Source organism: Vigna umbellata, chromosome 3 (assembly GCF_029865625.1).
Source record: "Vigna umbellata cultivar VRB3 chromosome 3, Vumbellata_1.0, whole genome shotgun sequence".
Lineage (NCBI taxonomy): Eukaryota > Viridiplantae > Streptophyta > Magnoliopsida > Fabales > Fabaceae > Vigna > Vigna umbellata.
Window position 1 is genome coordinate 13,992,125 of NC_142167.1, and position 21,150 is coordinate 14,013,274.

Sequence of the window (21,150 nt, forward strand, 5' to 3'; positions counted from 1 at the left end):
AGCCTTAACACATCCTCTCTCGAGAATATCCTTTGATAATTTATTTGTTTTTTATTTATAAAGAGATGTTAAAATATATATAAAAAAAAAAGTAGTGGCATATGGAACCTAATAGAAAATAAATAAATTTAAATGTCATTTCTAAACAAATTCCTAATCATGGCACATTAAATGTCTAATAACTTTTGAGATAAATATCACTAAAAAATAATTAAGTATTTCACATTTTTAATTTTCGTAATAATAATATATGTGTTTAATATTTTTAGTAAATTTAATTAGGTTTTAAGTCTATGATAAATTTAAATATGTTTAGTTGAGTCTTCAATCAATTTTTGTTGTCTAATTTTATAAATTTTAATTGAATTTTGTTGTATAAGCTGACAAAAGTAGAATAAAGATCACGAACAAAATACTTCCTGAGGCGTGTAGATCACTGCCCTTAAGGACTTGAGTTATCCGCGGTGTATTGCGCAAGCCCCCAGGATACAACAGGAACTTCTCAGAATTTCTGACGATCTCAGAACTAGCAAGGAACTCTAAATAGAGTATAAGAATAACCCAGAATAATTTTAGAAGAGAAAAAAGAGCTAGAGAATGAAACTCAGAAAAGAGGAGAATAAGAAAGAATGAAATTTTTTGTGTGTCTTGGAATGGAGGAGGAGCTCCCTATTTATAGAGTTCATGGATCAAACCCATGATCCAAAAATCCAAAATATCTTTTAGAAAAATAATATTTTAATTAGTTAAAACGTTGCAAAATAAAAGTTGGCAGCCCCTAGCTTGCGGAAGACACTGGAAGCTCAATACCTTGGGAGGCTACAGAGCACGTGGTCAAAACCACTCCACAAGAACTGCATCTTCCAATTCTTTAGCATGCACAAATTACGGAAGAAAGATCTTTTGCAATACAGATTTTACAACAAATTTTTGTAGTATAAATTTTGTGTTAACTTGGTAATATCTTATCATTTCATTTTACTTAATTTTTGGCTTATAATTTTATAGTTTTATAGTCTTATAATTTTATTAATTATATTAATTATAAAATAATATATATGGTGATAACTATGTGAAATAAAGGGATAAGATAATAAACATATTCCTCTCTTAACAAAATAAAATAGAAAACAAGAACCTAGCTTAAAAGTTTAAAACATTTTAATACTTAATAAATCATAAAAGTTTATTAAACTTATATAATTATTTCTATCGAAGAAGGTTTCAACCATATTTTTCAATCTCTTCTTTCAATAATGAGAAATGATATTTTGATACACAATACATTCATTTAAAATAGTTATAAAAAATATTTTTTTATTTGTAAAAAAATAATGAATAATAATATTAAATAAATATGAAAAATGTTATGTATTAAAATATTATCATTCCTCTAACTTTTACTAATAACAACAAATTTCTTGAATAACATTACAAATAAGAGTTCCTAAAGCTCCATATCTGGCGTGGATGAAAAAAAATATAAAACAACACTCGACGTATATTTATTTTTGCACACAAATTCAAAAATGGCAACATTTAGAGTGAGGGTTATAATATCTAACTCCCTTATCTATTGCTCTCTCTTCATACATGGAAGATATAGTTTATGAACAGTCACCAACCAATGCTTTTATTGAGAGTGTGAGAATTACAACATACTGCCATGCAATTTATAGTGGAAACATGGATAAACTGAAATGAGAGAAACAGATAATTCAGGTACAAAAAGGACATCAACAAGTAATAAGGCACCTATATGAATAGACCCTGAAAATGAGGCAATGACAGTAGTGTGATTAGGCAGATTAATATGCATTGGTTTAATGGGGTGAAGGTTATGAAATAAGGATTGAATTGGACAAATGTGGTCAGTAGCACCATTGTCAATGATCCAATGAGGAAAAGAAGAGGATGTACCTCAATTATGAACAAAAACATGATTTACAGAGGACGAATGATCCTTAGTGTGTTGGTGCAAGGCAAAGATCGCTTGATACTGATCTTTAGAGAAAGTGAACTGATCATTGGTGTGACTACCATCCAAATTCAATGGTTGAGGAAAAGCAAAAGACTCCATAGTAACTAAACTAGTAGAAGTTTTATTTGTGGGTTTTGACTTTTTGTAACCACCAGGAAAACCAATACGAAAGTAGAAACTCTCTATGGTATGATTGATTTTCTTGCAATGTTCACAAAATTTGTTGTTCCTGGAAGTGGTCTTGCTGGCAGTAGAAGTGGGTCTGTTGGAAGAATGAAAACGTGGTTGATCATTGGAGAGAGCAGCAAAAGCCAATGAATCGGGAACAGAGGGCTTCAGATTAATGCTAATAAATTTGTGTTCATGTTAAAGAACCATAGAAAAGGTTTTAACAATTGAAGGGATGGGATCCAACATCATTGTTTGAGAATGAACTTGGGCATAACTCTCATTGAGACCACGAAGAAAGTGAATCATATAATCATCCTCGCGTTCTTTGTGAAGTTTAGAAAGGAGACCACAAACACAAGGTGTCAAACAGGTACAGGTCGAAACACAGCGATAGAGTTCCATTTCCTTCCACAAGATCTTTAGCTAGGTATAATATTAACAAACACTAGATTCACCTTGACAAAAAGCAAGAATCTGATTCTGAAGGTTAGAAATCCAAAATTTGTCAGCAAGAGGAAAGCGATTCTTGAGATCTCGCCAAATCTTAGAAGTCGTATCCATCCACATCACAGATTGCTTATGGAAGGAGTCATAGAACGAGTGAGCCATGACATTACCATGCGATTAGATATGCGCCAAACTTCAAATAGGGGATCTATGGTGGGTGGACAAGTAAGAGTGCCATGAATGAAGCGCTCCTTATTTTTGGTTTTAAGGTCGACTACCATGTCTCTCTCCCATTGGTGGAAATTGCTCTTTGTGAGAAGAGGCAAAACAAGCACCAAAGCTGAGTTTTCTCTAGGATGCAGGTAGAGTGAATGAGCCGGATTCACCAAGTGATCCGGTGTTGGGGAAGTAATTTGGCTAATGGAAGCCATGATTCAATATAGAGGAAGAGGAGAAGAACATTAAGCGGAGAAAAGGTGAGTTTTCAGCGATGATATCATGTAATACAACAAAATTGATCATAGATAGCTTTTTTAAATAAACGCTATCTATAAATGCGCGGATAGAGTTTATTTAAAAAAGCTCTATCTAAACAAATGACAATAGATAACGCTTTTTTAAAAATGTTATCTATAAATAATTAATATTAATTTTTTAATTTATAATTTAAAATAGACCAAAAATGCTATTTATTTCAACCTAATAGATAGGGTGTTTTTAAAAAGGCGCAATCTATTGTGTTAGAAATAGATAGCGTTTTTATTTTAATGCTATCTATTCGACTTTTAAAAAATTTTGAAAAAAAAGTTTCTCAATTCCACTTCGTTTAGGTGCTCTTTTACATTTCTCTTTCGATCTTCTTTTTGTTCCAGGTCAAAAAATTTCTCCTTTTCCCTAAATTTCCAATTTCATTTCGATCAGATTCATCAAACCCATTATCCCTAAATTTCACTTTCTATTTGCCCCCAAATATCTTTTAGTGTTTGCCCCCGAATTTTACGCGTGGGTTCGAAACTTATGCTGGATTCATCAAACCTGATCGTTATGAGTAGAGTAAGTTGGTGTTGCATCTCTTCTCCGTCATTGCTTGTCGGGTAAGGTTCATCAAGTGCGATCGCCGATAAAGATTCAGGAAACCAGTGCGCAAGCCCTATCTCCTTCAAGAAACCAGTATGCTTGTAGCCAGATTTAACGCTTCGCCATTAAAGCTAGGCATTTTGGTGAGTTCTCGAACATTTTCATCTCTTTTACATGACAGCTTTAATCCCTTCGACCAATACTCTTTCTCGAACATCTTCATCTCTTTTATATGCCAATGTAGCATTATCATCACCTCATCCATCATTATCCCCACCAATAATTTTTATCACCGCCACTGGATTCACACCTTCTTCTAACCATACGCCTCTCATTTGTGCATTACTTTAGGTTATAAATCACCAATTGGATGTTTTATGAATCACCGATCTTTTTAATTTTATTTTAGGGCTTTTATGTGTATTAGTTAAATAAAGTGGATAAAAGAACTTGAGGAAAATGAAATTGTAGGTAGTGTTGAATTTTTTTGGAAGTTATTGCATAAGATGTATTAATGAAGTTTGTTGGGTAACAATAAAAACTCTGGTATAAATTTATATTCATTGGTATATAAGAATAGATGACACTTATTATCTATTTTTATGTAAAATCCCAATTTTCGAAATGTCACAGTGTAAATTTTTTTTAAAAGAGTCATCACTATCAAACTATCATCTTCCCGCATCACACAGTCAAAGAAAATCTTTTTCTCGCAACACACGGTCGAAAAAGTTATTACCAAACCATCATTTTCTTGAATCACACGGTCCAAAATTTATTATTTTCCATATCACTCATCAATATACATTCTCAATTACATATATTATACCACCAATTACAAAGTTTATAACACAAATCTCATTATTCCTCGTGAATATTATCACCAAAATATACATAAAATCTCCCCTTTCAAAACCTTTAAACACCAATATAATTATTCGATTTAATAATTTAAACTTCAAAACAATTAACAGAACACTAACATCCACTGGCTAGAACACGTGCCACTCTCTTATTCCTAAGCCAAAACTATTTTACACCCCAAACTTGCCATTTGTCTTCACGTCGGAAACAGTAACAAGAATCTACAGATTTCTTTACCAAAACCATGTTTCTTTTTGTCAAAAACAATTTAATTCTTACTTCCCCCTGACCGTGAGTTTCCCAAGGACTCACTTTTCTCGTCAAGACTAAAGCCACATCAATAGTTTTAGTTTCCTTTTCTTTTTTACTATAAAAAAAAACCTATTACAAAGTTAAATTGCCTACACTCTTACTAACTCACGTAACACTCTTCTCTCTCTCTCTGCATACAACCTTTTAACTTTATTATATCATCATTCCTTCAAGTGGGTCCCTCAACAATTCACCATAATTCCATACACCTTTTCCACTCTAACGCAAATTCATCTTCTCCCTCCAAAATCATATTTATTTAATTAATATAAAATAATATATCTTACATAATCCCACCTTCTCCTCCTCTCTCACCTTTTAGAACTCACGTATAATCCTCTGACCAAACCAACTCTACTTTTTAACTTCCATCTCTTTGTTTTCTCTTTCCACAATTAATCACTTACGTTTCTTTTCTACCTTCCAGGATGTATTAACTCCCATTCCCCTCAATCATCCAATGCTCTCGCGCTAGCTTTATGCAAAGAAAACTAAGGCAAAGCTATTCCTTCTCTCCTCTATAAGTAAAACAAAAAGCATGCAACGAGATAAAATAAAGAGCCTTCCTATTGGTTGCTCAAAACGTTCCATCCAAAAATTAATTCTCTCCCCTCCATAAATACTGCAAAAAGAATGCAAGCAAACTCCAAAATCTCTCTCATCATTCCCATGCATCGAAGGAGAAAACAAAACAAGCTTTCTGCCCCCTCCACGCTTCCACTGCACATCACGTGGTAATCCTCTCTTCATTTCATTCCTCCACACATCTTGTGGGTCCTAGTGGGCCCACCTATCCTCTCATGAAAACAAAAGAAACATGATTTTGGTAAGGAAATCTGTAGATTCTTGTTACTGTTTCCGACGTGAAGACAAACGGCAAGTTTGGGGTGTAAAATAGTTTTGGCTTAAGAATAAGAGAGTGGCACGTGTTGCGAGCCGGTGGATGTTAGTGTTCTGTTAATTGTTTTGAAGTTTAAATTATTAAATGGTTTAATGTCTCAATACATTCCTATTTTTGTTCAGAATTTGAAATAGGTCTTTTTATTTTTTGGCGTCTTAATTAGGTCTTTATTTTTGTTAATTTGATGCAAATAAATTCTTTCCGTCAATTTCATCAAACGGCGTTAATGAATGTGTGACGTGGCCTTACACGTGTCAATACTGTCCTCAGGCCACGTCACATATTCATTAACGCCGTCGATTGATGAAATTGACGGAAAGGATTTATTTGCATCAAATTAACAAAAATAAGGACACAATTGAGACGCCAAAAAATAAAGGGATCTATTTTAAATTCTTAACAAAAATAAGGACCTATTGAGACATTAAACCTTATTAAATCGAATAATTAGTTTGATGTTTTATGATATTTCTAATTATTCATTTTTCTTTTATCGAAAATGAAAATTGGGATTTAAGTTTGGAAATTTATTATTATTTTTTATTATTGAAATGTTTTCAGATTTGGTATTGTTATGTAAAAGACATACCCTGAGATTTTCGGAGTTATGTTTTGCATCCACAATTTTAATTAAATAAAGTTTATTATCTTTCATAAATGTTTATAGAAATACTGTGTTTCGAAAAAAAATTTACACCGTAAGATGTTACATTTATTATCTATGCACATTTTTTTAAGTAATGATAATAGAGAAAGGAGAGGTAATTCTAGTTTCAAAAATTCGTCATTCTCAATATTCAACTCACTAAAAAGAATACTATGTGACGTGCAATTTATACTGCATCAAAGAAAAATAACCATCTTAACAAATTAATAAAAGGAACAAATAAAACGTGTTTTTCTCTCACAGAGACTCCCAAAGTAAAGATAATAGTGCCAGCTGTAATGATAAGCAGAGAAAACGTGTCTTTCTCTCACACAGACTGCCAAGGAGAAAATCCTGCATTTGTAATGGAGAATCCTCCATCTAACACAAGATTGTGACCACTAACATACTTAGACTCATCACCTGCCAAATAAACAACAGCTTCGGCCACATCGTTGGTCACAAGATAAGAACCTTTTAGGTTGGAATAAGCCTCACGAACTCCTTCTTCATCAATATTGAAATACTCATTTAACATCGGTGTCGCAACCAGATAAGGCGATACACAGTTCACCCGAATACCGAATTGTCCGAGCTCCACCGCAGTGTTTTTCATCAGCCCCACAAGCCCATGCTTTGAACTGGTGTAGGCATGTGTAGCACCTCCACCTATGCATCCGGCAACACTAGCCGTGTTAATTATGCAACCCCTTTTAGCAGGAATCATCACTCTTGCAGCGTGCTTTGTTCCCAGAAATGGGCCAACCATGTTCACTCTTATCACTCTCTCAAACTCAGACTTTGTGTTTTCCAGAATGCTTCGTTTGAACTCATTCAATTGACCCGCGTTATTAACCATGATGTCCAGCTTCTCGTACTTGGAAACAGCTACGTTGACGCAGTTTTCGACGTCTTCTTCCTTTGTCACGTCACAATGAACATAGATAGCTGATTCCAACTCATTGCAGAGAGAAAGACCCAAATCGTCTTGAATATCAGCTATCACCACATGAGCTCCGTGCTTAGAGAAGAGTCTTGCGGTGGCCTCACCTATGCCGCTGGCACCACCAGTGATAATCGCCACTTTCCCCTCAAGCCTGCAAGATCATTGTGTGAAACTCGTAAAAATCAAAGAATAAGAACTTCTCTACGTAGAAATATAAAATTGTAATAACAACTTTACCTTCTGACAGTAGCAGCAGCTGAGTTGACTCTTGCCATGGATGAGTTTTTTCTGAATCGCAGAAGAAAGATGAATATATGTAAAGGTTTATATATATATAGCTATACTAAGATGAACTTGCTCTTCTCTTTATATAGCTGCGTTCCCTGCAAATGTAAGGTACGTAGAGATTCTTGTTACGGAAGTGCTCAAAATGTAAACCACTAGATGTTATAAATTTTTGTGATCTTTTATATATTATGAGATTTCTTTTACGAATATTTTGTTTCTAGGATTTTACAAAACTTAAGGAAGAATTATAGAAAACTCTTTTTAATAAATTTTTATAATAAAAAATTAAAAAATCTTACAAAATTCAAAGAATTTAAGTAATAACTCTTAATTATATAAAAAATAATCTTGAATTGGATTAATTATATCATAGAAATCGTTTAAGTATTGTTTTTAGACTTTTGCTACTTTTGTTCCAACATATATAAAGAAGAAGAAAAACCTACTTATTGTATCTACTTTTTTAGACTTTTGGATTTAGAATCTTTCCAAACCGAAAAGTTTGATTCGAATTAAAGTTTCAACCAAGTCAACATGAACAAAATTAGTTATTGTATTTAAATACAACATTATTTATTTAGAATTATTTAAGGCTTAATGTCTGGGTAAGTCCCTATTTCGGCGTGAATCTTAAATAGGTTTCTTTTTTTTCGGCGTCTCAATTGTTTTTTTTTTTTGTAAAATTGTATCAATTAGAGGTTTGCTGTCAAATTGGACAAACGGACGTTTAAGTTTGGTTTACGTGACACGGTAAGTGTATTCATTAATCTCACGTGGTATTAAAAACGAGTTTTGTATTAAAAATTTGAATTGCACATATGTGAAATCAGATTTAGAGAAGGGCAAAGTGGGCAAAATCTAAAAATTTAAGTGCAGCCCCTGCAATTCAGAAATTCAAATGAGATTGAGGAAAAAAGATTGAGACTAGGGTTCGTGCGAGAAAAAAGAAAGTGTTCTTTCTTCTATTCGATTCGAAGAGCATGGTTCTTGGGTGAAAAACATGAAATGCAGAAGTTATATATATATATGAAATGCAGAAGTTATATATATATATATGAAATGCAGAAGTTATATATATATATATATATATATATATATATATATATATATATATATATATATATATATATATATATGTGTGTGTGTGTGTTTTCTTAAATTTAACCATGGAAAAGACAAATGAAAATTGGTCCAAAACTCTACTTCCATAGGAAAAGTTATGTACAATAGCAATTGTGTGTGTGGGTCCAGTGTCATAGATCTATGGGGAAATGCCCAAGTTGACAATTCACCAATTTGTTGCTCTAGACGACGAAATCAAAACTCGCCGGAGAGTACTCACTGCTACCTCCCAACCGCATCGCCGGAATCTGACTTTGGCTGCAGATCAGGGCGCTAGGGGTAGGTAAACCACCGCAATAGCAGTAAAATGGAGAACGAACCTATAAAATTAAATTGAAAAAAAAAATCAAAGATCCTTGGCCTTGTTCATGACAGAGAGACGGCTGGGCTTGGGCTCGAAAGTCGCTCTCCTCCTTTGCTGATGAGAACTGAGTCGAATAAGCACGGTTAGGGTACGTTTTACCCACTCACCCTCCATGCCTCTCATCCTCACAAGCGAGTTCTTCATCGCAGGTTTGCGCATATTGAGGCGATTGGAGAGGTAGGAATCTGCGTGGTGGTTGTTGTTGGCAGTGTTCTTGTGTAGGCTGCATCGGAAGGAGCCGGGATGTGTAGTAGGGGAACACATGCAGGTTTTTCGTTATCCATCGCTTCTAACCCAGTCTTCTTCACCCCCGAACCCTGTGCTTCGAATCGAAGAAAGAACGCAGGTTTTTCCCCAATCTCATTTGCATTTATGAATTAAAGGATCTGCACTTAAATTTTTAGATTTTGCCCACTTTGTCCTTCCCTAAATCTGAATCCAATCTTTACAATCCAAATTTTTAATACAAAATTCATTTTTAGTGCCACATAACCCAAAGTTAAATGGTTGTTTATCCAATTTGACGGCAGATGTAACATCCCAAAAGTACAACAATAAACCATATAATCGAATAATTACATTTAATAATATTTCAGTTCAGTCTTACACTAAGAAAATGTACGCTCACGGCCGAACGGCCTTACAGAGAGAGTTACAATAATTACTTAATACATAAGTACGAGTCTGACCGAACGGTTTACAAAAGTTCCTACCGAACGGTTAGATAAAATCAAAAGAGAGGAGGTGACCGATCGATCACCTCACAATAAGACTACTAACTACTAACCGAACGTTCCTACTGCTCGGTCTTCACTTCTATTTCTACCAAATTTTCCTCTTCCAGCGCTTCTTCAAGTAGCTCGCCTCCTTCTGCTCACATCAACACGGATGATCATTGCAACGACAAGGACGAACGTACAAAACAGACAACATAGGAAATGCAGGGTAAGCTTATGTAATTTAATTCATACATACACATACATTTCAAACAATCCAACATACAAGATAGATTTCAGCGTACGTAATCATACAAAACCTATCACTAGACTGATTGTCCGGACTGTATGACTTCTGTGTAGCTACAGGCGTTCGTGCACCCGGGTGATGTAGTAACTGGGATATACTCAACAGCTGCCACCCGAGGTTAACCCTATCTGTCCAAAGTACCCCTAAGGACTAGGACCTCCTGCCGTTCCCACACATGACCTACTCTCCTCTACGTGAAGACGAGTACTCACGGAACATCAGGATGAACAGCCAGCTTAGCATGCCCACAATCATACTTTACCAATTTCAGTATTCAAGCATGAGTTGTTCCTTCCCGGAACGCTCATCCAAAAATCACAACATTTCCACATCTCATTTTCTTCATCTTTATTTAATAATAATCTCATTTAAACATTTTACACAAAGATCCGTTCGGGTACAATTTACCGAACGTCCAACCCTGACTCAGAACGAGACTAAAAAATTTGGAGCTAGACCGAGGGCCTCAAATTCCAGCATAAATTTAGACCAAGAGGTTTACTATCGGTTTGAGAAAGAAACGAAGTACAATCTAATATCACCACCAATGAACAGAACGAACATAACTTGCAAAATGAGTCAATTAGATGAATTGACTCTTAAGAACTTTTACCGAGCATCTAAAAAGAAAACTATACTCAGCACTAAAGCTCTAGGCTGAAGCCAATAGACACAGACACTCCAAGAGATTCAAAGAATAATACATAGAGGAATTCTCATGAATAAACCGAGCGTTTATGAGGACTTAGATTATTTAGATTTAGTATTAAGAAATACGAATGTCAGTTAAAGACTAAACACTATAGGGAGTGAACCTTAGTGGTTTGCTAGTATTAGAAAATTTTGTTTAAGGAGATAGAAAGAGTGCCCGGTGTAAGACCAAATACTTTATTAGGACGAACACTTGATATAAGACCAGATGTTACTAAGAGGATATCAAGACAGAACTATGCTTGGTCGAACGCTCAAGCACAGTCTTTCGAAGTGTAGACGCTCGTCCTCAACTAGGATTCTTCCCAAATGAAAGAATCCACTACAACTCTCAATTCACTAGAAAACTGAACGGTCAAGGACCGTTCAGTAACGTACGTACACTTTCTTAGGAAATTTCCTACCAGAATCGTTATTATTCAAATTCAGTTCTTAACATACAGTTTCATACCTTTATACATTCACACAATAATCCATTTTTCATATCTCATAGCATCCAAACATAGAAATTTCATACATTTCATGCATCATAACATAGCACACTCATTTTTCATATTCAATCAAATCAACGAACGTTCATGCAACACATAATCATATAAATTAAATTAATAAGCTTTCCTTACCTCTTAAGATAGCCGAACGTTCACAAATACAAACTAGGGTTCTCCTTCTAACAAAGGCCTTAACGTTCTACAGCACGTTCTAAGAACTATAACCAACATAAAACCAGAAAGATACTCAGAATGATAGGATCAACTCATGCAACCAAGAATCTGGGTTTGCATGTTACAGAAAACACACGAATGGAGGAAAGATGAACTTACCAGTTCAGAATCCTAAACTGATCGGTTCAAACGATCGTTCTTTACGCCAGAAGAGTAGAACTGGTGCCTGAAGGGTGATCGGAGTACAGAAATGGTGAGTTTCGGTAGAGAGAAGGGAGAGCTTTTTAGAGAGAAGAAGGAGAAATGGAAGATCAGAGGTTTGGAGAAGAAGGTACATGCAGCGAGAGTGTGACGTAACTTTCAAAAACTCAGTTTTACTTAAAACGTACATTCGCTCAGCTGCTGACACCTGCATTCCACTATCTGATTTTCGGATCCTCGTTGCTTGACACCTGGCGTCCGCGCAGAGGGTTTTGGATGCGTTTTTAATGGTTCTGACAGCAGATCTTTAATTGCTACAATTTTACACAAAAAAATGACCTATTTAAGATTCACACCAAAAATAGGAATCTACTGATACATTAAACTAATTATTTAATAACCAACATGTATATATATGGGTATGTTTCTTGAAACTTGTTTTATAGATCGATTGTATTTTGTTTATAATATATTTATATTTATTAAAATAAGATAACAAACTATGTATTATAGTTTTTATTGATACAATTATATAATTCGTTTATAAAAATATGAATATAGCAATCATACAAAATTCACGGCATATCTTATAACATGTTATTATAAAATATTTAACAACTTTTTTTGTGAAAAATCCTTTAAATTCGTTTGTAAAATTAGGTTTACAATTTAAAAAAAATTGCTTATTATAAAACTTCAAAATCTTATTTTTTTGAAGTGGAAAATATTGGTTGTTTGATTCAAATTTTATATTAAATTTAGATAATGGGAGTCTTTTTGGTAATGAATGTTAAATTAGAGTTATTTAGCTAATGAAGAACATAGGACATTTTGGTTACCGTATCTTCAATTTGAATAAACATGATGTGGGTAGCTATCACTTGTAATAATGAGTTCAATCAAAATTTAGTTGTTAAAGCTAACACAAAAACTGTTTTCCATGTTAAATTTAGGTCTAACTTAAAGATAACATATATAAAATGTGTGTGGTAATATAAATAAATTAATTGGACAATATTATTAAAATTTATTATTTTTTTAATTGTTTTTAGCTTTGGTTGTGAAGACAACTAAAGTTTATTTTGGAAGTATAGAATTCGGTTAAGAATTAAAGCCAAACGTTTTCAATTTTTACCTCATCTCGATATGTTTCAGTTAGATGACTAAATATAAAGTCGAAAAAATCATTTTCAAAACTCTTCGTTATACTTAGTTGAAAATTTTGCCACAAAGTTGTTATTACATATGACAACTTCATCTGTTTTAAATTTTGTAAAAAAGTCGTCCACACACCATACGACTTCATTTCAAAAGTTGTGGTAAATCCATATAACTTATATCATAGCATATAATTTACAGGTGAATTGTCCATTTTCGTAATAAATGAAATAAACTCCCCACTCACAAAAAAAAAAAACCCATATCATAAAAATATTGTAAATATATACTAACAAATATCATTATATATTTATTGTAATCATGACAATATACAATAGAAAATGAATTTTTTTATTTTAGTTACTCTTAACGGACATTAATTTCTTTATTTTGTGTTATTCAAAGTTTCAATCAACATAAAAAAATAAAATCAAAATAAAATCTTTTAACTTGATTAACACAAAAATATAAAGTAACAAAATACATTATGCATAAATTATATAGTCTTAACTAACATAAAGAAAAATCATTTTTTTAAAATAAAACATTTACATTTTTTCAAATCCGGTCATACAATAAATATTTTTAGTTAAATAACTTCAAACAATAATAATAACTAAATTATTTATTTCGATCTAATGATACACTAAATTATCTAGGTATAGGACATCCGTCTTTAGGTCAATTCTCTCTAAATGTAGTCAGCATTAACGGCTCATTTACCGACTCATTTACGTATTTTTTTTCTTGTACTTCTAGTATTCATTTTAAAGTTTATAATGTCTTTTGATATCATAAGTTTTACTTTGTCCTAAAATGATGATAGACTTCTTATAAATGATTGAAACAATCTCACAGTATATCTCATTATTTTCTTTCATACCAAGTTCTTTTTCGTCCTTACATTACTCTTCCAATCTTTATCTTTATCTTAAAAGTGAATGTGTGTCCAAAAAATTCTTACACTTAAAAAATTTGAGATTTAAGTATAAGAATATATATATATAATCAATTAATAATTCATCTGTAATTTTTTAATTAAATGTTATCTGAATATGCCTAAATCAATTGTTCAAATTAAAATCGCCCATGTGGAGATTTCAGCACTTCTCTCGCTTAGTTACTACCTTTTTTTTTTATTATAAAAAAAGGAATTAACAAAAAGAAGTGCAAATGCATTAATGAATGTGAAGTGTCAAATCAGTGTAAGAACCCTAATTGTTGAAAATTGCATTTGTAGGTTATGTTTCCGTGAAGAACAGTGATATGTAGAAAACAACTGGGGAACGTAATCGTGATGGGACTCCTGCTGCAATTACTCTTCAAGCACTTGCCTTTGTTTCCTAACCTCCTATCATTTCGTTTGGTGATACCGAAACTTAATATTCGAAAAATAGTATTACTTGGTAATGACTTTCGCGTAATTCAATTAACTTACTTAAATTACTTTTCCATGAAAGAAGAAAAACAATGATGTGATACTTTGATAAGATAATAAAAGAAAATATTATGACCTAGTAAAAAGGAATATTGAAATGATTAATACTATTTTTTCCTTTTCAAGACATTTAGAGCTGTTAAAACGGGTAATCAGACTCTATCCGACACGATTCATCACGAGAGTTGATCGTTTAATGAGTCAATCCAATCCGGTTCATTTATTAACGAGTTGAAAAAATTTGATCTCGGTCCGATTCACTATGGGTTGGTGGATTAAACAAGTTGGCTAACTAACTCACTTATTATAAGTTTTTTTTTAAATAAAAAAATTAAAAATCTAAATAAATGTCACTTTAAAATGATGTTAAAATCCAAAAACAATTCAAAATAAAAAAAACAAATATCATATAATCCAAGCGTAATCCAAAAATAAATACAAAAGACCGAATAAATAAGTTTTTAATATTTTATTTTTTATATCATTTATCCATCTATAATATTTGTAACATCCCAAAATACAGTGATAACCATAATCAGAATTAATTACATTAATCATTAAAACAGTGCAGTCTTTACAAAAAGATACGAGGTTCAAATCGTTGAACGGCTTAAAATACAAAATGTAATGTAGCCAGCGGTATCCAAATTCCGAGACTAAACAAAATACTAAAGGCTACCACATGTCGAGCACTCTAGGGCTCGACCTTAACCCCTACTTCAACCGGATTAACATCTTCCGAAATTTCTTCTGCCAGTGCCTCTTCCAGCAGCTCACTTCCATCTGCTCCCATCCACATGGATGATCATCGCAAGGACAAGACGGACGTACAAAGACAATCGACAACACAAAGAAGAGAACACAGGGTAAGCTCATGTAATTTAATTCATACATTAAAGTATCAATTCAATCGAGTCAAACATACCAGAATGATTCAACATAAATAAATAAACAAATATCCAACAACTATTTCTAGACGGACCGTCCGGACTGTATGATCTGTGTAGCTACAGGCGTCCTTGCACCCGAGTGGTGTAGTAACTGGGATACACTCAACAGCTGCCACTCGAGGTTAGTCCGTTCTTACGTCGCCCATGTTAACTTATGGACTAAGGACCTCCTGCCATTCCCACACATGAACTACTCTCCTCTACGTGAAGACGAGTGTCACGGAATATCAGGATGGACCAAGCCAGCATTAGCATGCCCACAGTCATACTTTACCAAATTCCACATTCAACATATGTGAGTCGTTCCTCCCTGGAACGCTCGTACAACATTCATAAACGTTTAATCATCTCATATAATGTTCATCATTCAAAATCTTTAACTTTTATTTTCATTTTTGTCTTTCAGTCCGAGTACGTAAATATTGAACTTTCAGCCCTCTTTATAACGAGGACAACCGTGAGGACCGAGACTGAAGAATTTACCCCGTTCCAAAATAAAGTAATACCGACTACCAGATAGATGAACGACCTGTGTTAACACGGGTGCTCGACACTGTCGGTCGACCCAAATGGACGACCTGTATTAAGAAGGTTGCTCGACACTGTCGGTCGACACAGATGAATGATCTGTATTATCCAGGGTGCTCAACACTGTCGGTCGATACAGATGAAGGATCTGTATTACAAGGATGCTCGACACTGTCGGTCGATACAGATGAAGGATCTGTATTACAAGGATGCTCGACACTGTCGGTCGACACAGATGGATGATCTGTATAAGGGTGCTCGACACTATTGATCGACACAGATGAATGATCTGTATTTCAAGGATGCTCGACACTATCGGTCGACACAGATGGATGATCTGTATAAGGGTGCTCGACACTGTTGATCGACACAGATGGATGATCTGTAATATCAAGGGTGCTCAACATTGTCGGTCGACACAGATGAAGGATCTGTATTACAGGGATGCTCGACACTGTCGGTCGATACAGATGGATGATCTGTATTACCAAGGGTGTTCGACACTGTTGATCGACACAGATGAATGATCTGTATTACAAGGATTTTTCAAGAGAAGAGTAAGAGCGCTTGGTGTAAGACCGAGCACTACCCAATACGATTACTATGTGTAAGATCGACACTGCTCATTATGAGCTCTAAGTAAAAGACCTACATAGCTCATGCTCGACCAGAATCCTTCCCAAATGAAAGTATTCCAATTCAAAGAAGTTTACTAGAACACCAAACGGTCGAGAACCGTTTAATGTCGGACATACGTTATCATAGAGAAGTTGATATTCAAGTTTCACTTACATTCACTCGCTTCTAAGCATGTATATTTCTTATTCACACGTATCACCCATATCATACATTTCAACCAACACATATCATATTCATTCAGTACAGCAACGTTCGATCATGCATACTCAACCAGCATACATCTCATACATTCAGTTCATATCATGTTTACATACAACATACAAGTATAAATTAAATTACTAAGCTTCCCTTACCTGGATAGCAGTGTACTCCCGAAAAGCAAGGTTTTTGTTCGACCTCTAACAGCGTTCTACCCTCAGGTTTCGCTCAACAACTTTCACTTAATCTAAAACACCAGAAATCAGAAACAACTCAGACCTATAACCCATGCATGCAACTGAATCTTAGTTTGCATGTACTACAGAACAAACGTTCAGATCATCGTCCAGAGTCGAGTGACTTACCGGTTACAGAACTAGGATCTGTTTGGTTCGGATTGAAGCTCACGGTGCCAGGAACGTTCCTACGGTTCTGAAACGTGATCGGAGAAGAAGGTGATGAGTTACAGTAGAGAGAAGGTGAAGGTTTCTAGAGAGAAGTTGGAGAAAACGAAAGGTTGGGTTCTGAGGAAGAAGATGAATGGTGCAGGTGAATGGAAGAGTTTTTCGAAAAATCACTTTTGTTTCTTCCAATTCCAGACGAACGAGCGTCTTGTTTTCGGACACCTGCACTCCCATTCTGACTTCAGAACCTTCCAACGTGACAAGTGGCATGCGTGCATGCAATGCAAAGTGGGTTTTAATTACCCAGAGCAGTGACGTGACGTGTGTATTAATGGTGATGCGACAGAGATTATCATTGCTAATTATCTAGGGTCTCACAATATTAGAGTCTTGAATAGATAAATTATAATATTTTTCTCTCTTGAAACATCTTTTTTCTTATCACATTTACAATATAATAAAAAAAATACTAACTAATAATATTAAAACACAAAATAATCAAAATAATAAATAATTAAATTAAATTAGGTGGGTTGGTGAACCAACTTGGCTCACTACATATTTAACTAGCATAAGCCGAGTTATAAGTGAACCGAATTGAAAACCCAATTAGATATTTAGTACTAGTGTAATTAACTACAATTATGCGTATTTAGTTTTTCTCTCCTGAAAAATTAGCATTTCTAATAAACATGTGTATCACCAATCACAGATATTTGTAACACGATTTTCACTTTTCTTCTTCTCACCGATACATACAACAACCTACATTAAAAATAAAAGATAACATAGCATAAAAGGTCATGAATTTTATATATATATATATATATATATATATATATATATATATATATATATATATATATATATATATATATATATATAGGGGTTTGCTAACGCGCGTACGCCTGTTTTTCAGTTGGTACATTTTAGCAATGTGTACCGGATTTTAGTAGACAAAAATACCCTTATATATCATGGATTCTAAGTTTTAAGGTTAAGGGTATTTTAATAATTTTCATTCTCAAAACTTAAAAAAAAAAAAAGAAACCCCCCAAACCCTTACTCACCTCTCTCATTCCTCTCAACCCTTTCTCTTTCATCTTTCTCACTCCAATCTTTTCTCTGTCATCCCTATTGTAGTCCCAATTGAAAAAATCAGAAACACCCTACTGTAGCCCCAATTGAAAAAATCAGAAACACTTGCCGTTAAACAATCTTACAAAAAAATGATTTTATAATGAGTTTTGATCTTATAATTTTTGTCTTATCTAATTTTATCCAATTTTCACAAGCATAAAGGAATTGGTAATTGACCTGGAAAAAATCAGAAATACTTGTTGTTAAACAATTTCTTACAAAAAATGATTTTATAATAAGTTTTTATTTTATAATTTTTGTCTTATCTAATTTTATCTAATTTTCACAAGCATAATGACATCCGAAAGAATTGGTAATTGGTCTGGAGGGTTTTTTTAGAGATGATGATTCAACATATGCAGATGATGAAATTAGAGAAATTAGTGAAGATGGTGAAATTGAAGAGATCTTGAATGAACCTTTGCCTCAAGGTGAATATGTCAATGACTCAACTCTTTAGAAAGACAAATTGTTTAAAGACAAGTGTTTCTGATTTTTTCAATTGGGACTACAGTAGGGATGACAAAGAAAAGGTTGGAGTGAGAGAGATGAAAGAGAAAGGGTTGAGAGGAATGAGAGAGCTGAGTAAGGGTTTGGGGGGTTTCTTTTTTTTTTTTTTTTAAGTTTTGAGAATGAAAATTATTAAAATACCCTTAACCTTAAAACTTAGAATCCATGATATATAAGGGTATTTTTGTCTACTAAAATCCGGTACACATTGCTAAAATGTACCAACTGAAAAACAGGCGTACGCGCGTTAGCAAACCCCATATATATATATATATAAAATATGTAATTCAATTGGAATTTTTTTCTAATTAATCTTTTTAATCTTGATATACTCGCAACCGAAGACGACGAATTAAAAATAAATGTTTAAAAACAAAGAGTTTGTAGTTAGCACAGTAGATTATATTAAAAATAAGAAAAAAATTATAAATATAAAAGTGTGGTATGCTAAGACTAGATTTTAAATTTGAAAGTTGATTACGAGTAGAGAAAATTTAACGTCTAATAACATCTGTATCTTTAATTAAATATGTAAAAGAAATTTATTTTTGTAATCCTTTTCTTTCAAAAATAATAAAATAATATACAAAAATAAAAAAAAATGTTTTATTTTAAAAAAGTGAGTTCGATAAAAGTTAATCTCGTTTTTACATGTATGCATTCACAATAAAAAATAATCAGGATTTACGTAGTTTAAAATAAAAATAGGCGTTGATTTGAATTTTTTAATTTTGAAAAAAAATATATATTTTTTAAAATTTTTGGAAAGATAGCAATGAATACAAGCAATTGTAAAGAAAAAAAAAAGCAAAAAACAAAAATATTTGTTCATTTTTTTTATATATTTTTTATTAATTTTAGAAAAAAATAGTGTGTGTGAAAAAAGTGCAGTACCAAAAAGTTAGTAAAGTAGGGTGTGAGAAGCTAAAATAAGTGTTTTATAAAGTAAAAATAAAGATCCCAAAAGGTATAAAGTAACTAAAAAATAAAATGTTAAGTATATGTGTGAAACATGGTGTTGTATGAGTAACTGTGTTAGTGTAGGAAGTAAAAGCTCCAAAAGTAAGATAAAGGACATCCTAGTGCAGAAAATGAAAGCACGAGATGGAGGAACAAAAAAGCGCAGCCCAACCCAAAAATAAAAAGTTTAATTATTATTTTAGTTTCAGTTCTCATCCAAAATATTAAGTTGGTCTTCCAATTTTTATTTTTTGTGATAAGTATATATAATTAGGCCTCTTATGTTAGTATTAAATAAACAGTATTAAAAACAGTGTCACGTATATTTTTTTTTTGTCATGTGGTGCTATCAAAACGGGTAATTCAGAATAACCACCATCCGTTAGCCACTTGGTAACTCAATTCAGTCATATCCACCACGGGTTGATAGGTTAAATGGATTGATTCACTGATTCATCTATTTACAATTTTTTTTAAATCCAAAAAAAAAGTACAAAGTTTTTGTAATTCAAATCTAAACAAATTTACTCTAAAATCTTCAAAGACAATTGGAAATAAAAAATGTATCATACAATCCAAATGTAATCTAAAAGCAAGCACAAAAAGCTAAAAAATAGGTTTTTAATATTGATCATTTTTGTCTCACTTATCTATTTATAAGATTAGACTATTGAATAGATAAATCCATAATATTTTTCTCTCTTGAAACATCTTGTTCTTTATCCCATCTACAATACAATAAAAAAAATGTTAACTAATAATATTAAAATACAAAGTAGTAAATAATTAAATTAAATTAGGTGAATTTGTGAGCCAACCCGGCTCACCACGGGTTCAATCCGGGTGAGTCGGGTTCTGAGTGAACCGGGTTGAAAATTGATCTATATAAAAAAATTAGATTTTTCTAAAATCCAACCTGCTCCAAACCCATGGTGAACCAAATTGACTCGTGGATTCTAATCCATTTTGAGAACACTACGTGACAATATCAGTGTGACATAACAGTCTCACATAACAGCGTCTCAATTTTGTTCTTATATTTATTCTTTTATTTAATTTAGTTTCAATTTTTTTTGTCAAAAAATAATCCTCCTCAAAACAAAATTTATCTTTTATATAAATCTTAAATTAATATTTTTATTAAAATACTAATTTTTATTAAATAATTATGAAATTATATTTAAATCAACTCTAACATTTTTACAAATATTTTTATTAATTAAAATAAATTTGTTTTCACTAAACTTGTTTAATTAATAATTATATATTTAAATTTTTATATATAATTTTTATCTATATTGATAAATTTAATAGTTTTTATATACTTATCTATTTTAACCAAAATTGGTATGAGAACCTTAATAAAAAATTTGTTTAAAAATAACTTATTTAAATGGAATTTTCTAATATAATTAAAGTTAGTTTAAAAATATTTCTACAAATATTTAATGAAAAATTCAATTTTAATAAGAGTTTTAATAAGAGTTGGTGTATAAAATTTAT

The 21,150-nt window shown here is 32.6% G+C and overlaps 1 protein-coding gene and 1 pseudogene across 1 annotated transcript; both read right to left on the reverse strand.

Moving 5' to 3' along the window:
* Positions 1-1,446: 1,446 nt before the first annotated feature.
* On the reverse strand, positions 1,447-3,047 carry LOC148201690 (uncharacterized; annotated as a pseudogene).
* Positions 3,048-6,559: 3,512 nt separating this feature from the next.
* On the reverse strand, positions 6,560-7,738 carry LOC124839715 (borneol dehydrogenase, mitochondrial-like). The gene is made up of 2 exons (XM_047315620.2): positions 7,583-7,738; positions 6,560-7,496 (listed from the first exon to the last, which is right to left on the reverse strand). Exons 1-2 carry the CDS (start codon positions 7,618-7,620, stop codon positions 6,728-6,730), a joined length of 807 nt encoding a protein of 268 aa, XP_047171576.1. The 5' UTR covers positions 7,621-7,738; the 3' UTR covers positions 6,560-6,727.
* Positions 7,739-21,150: the final 13,412 nt, after the last annotated feature.

Coding starts and splice junctions, on each gene's coding strand:
- LOC124839715 (XM_047315620.2), bottom strand. CDS start 7,620: ATGGCAAGAGTCAACTCAGCTGCTGCTACTGTCAGAAG. Junction 7,497..7,582: donor GCTGCTGCTACTGTCAGAAG/GTAAAGTTGTTA, acceptor ATGATCTTGCAG/GCTTGAGGGGAAAGTGGCGA.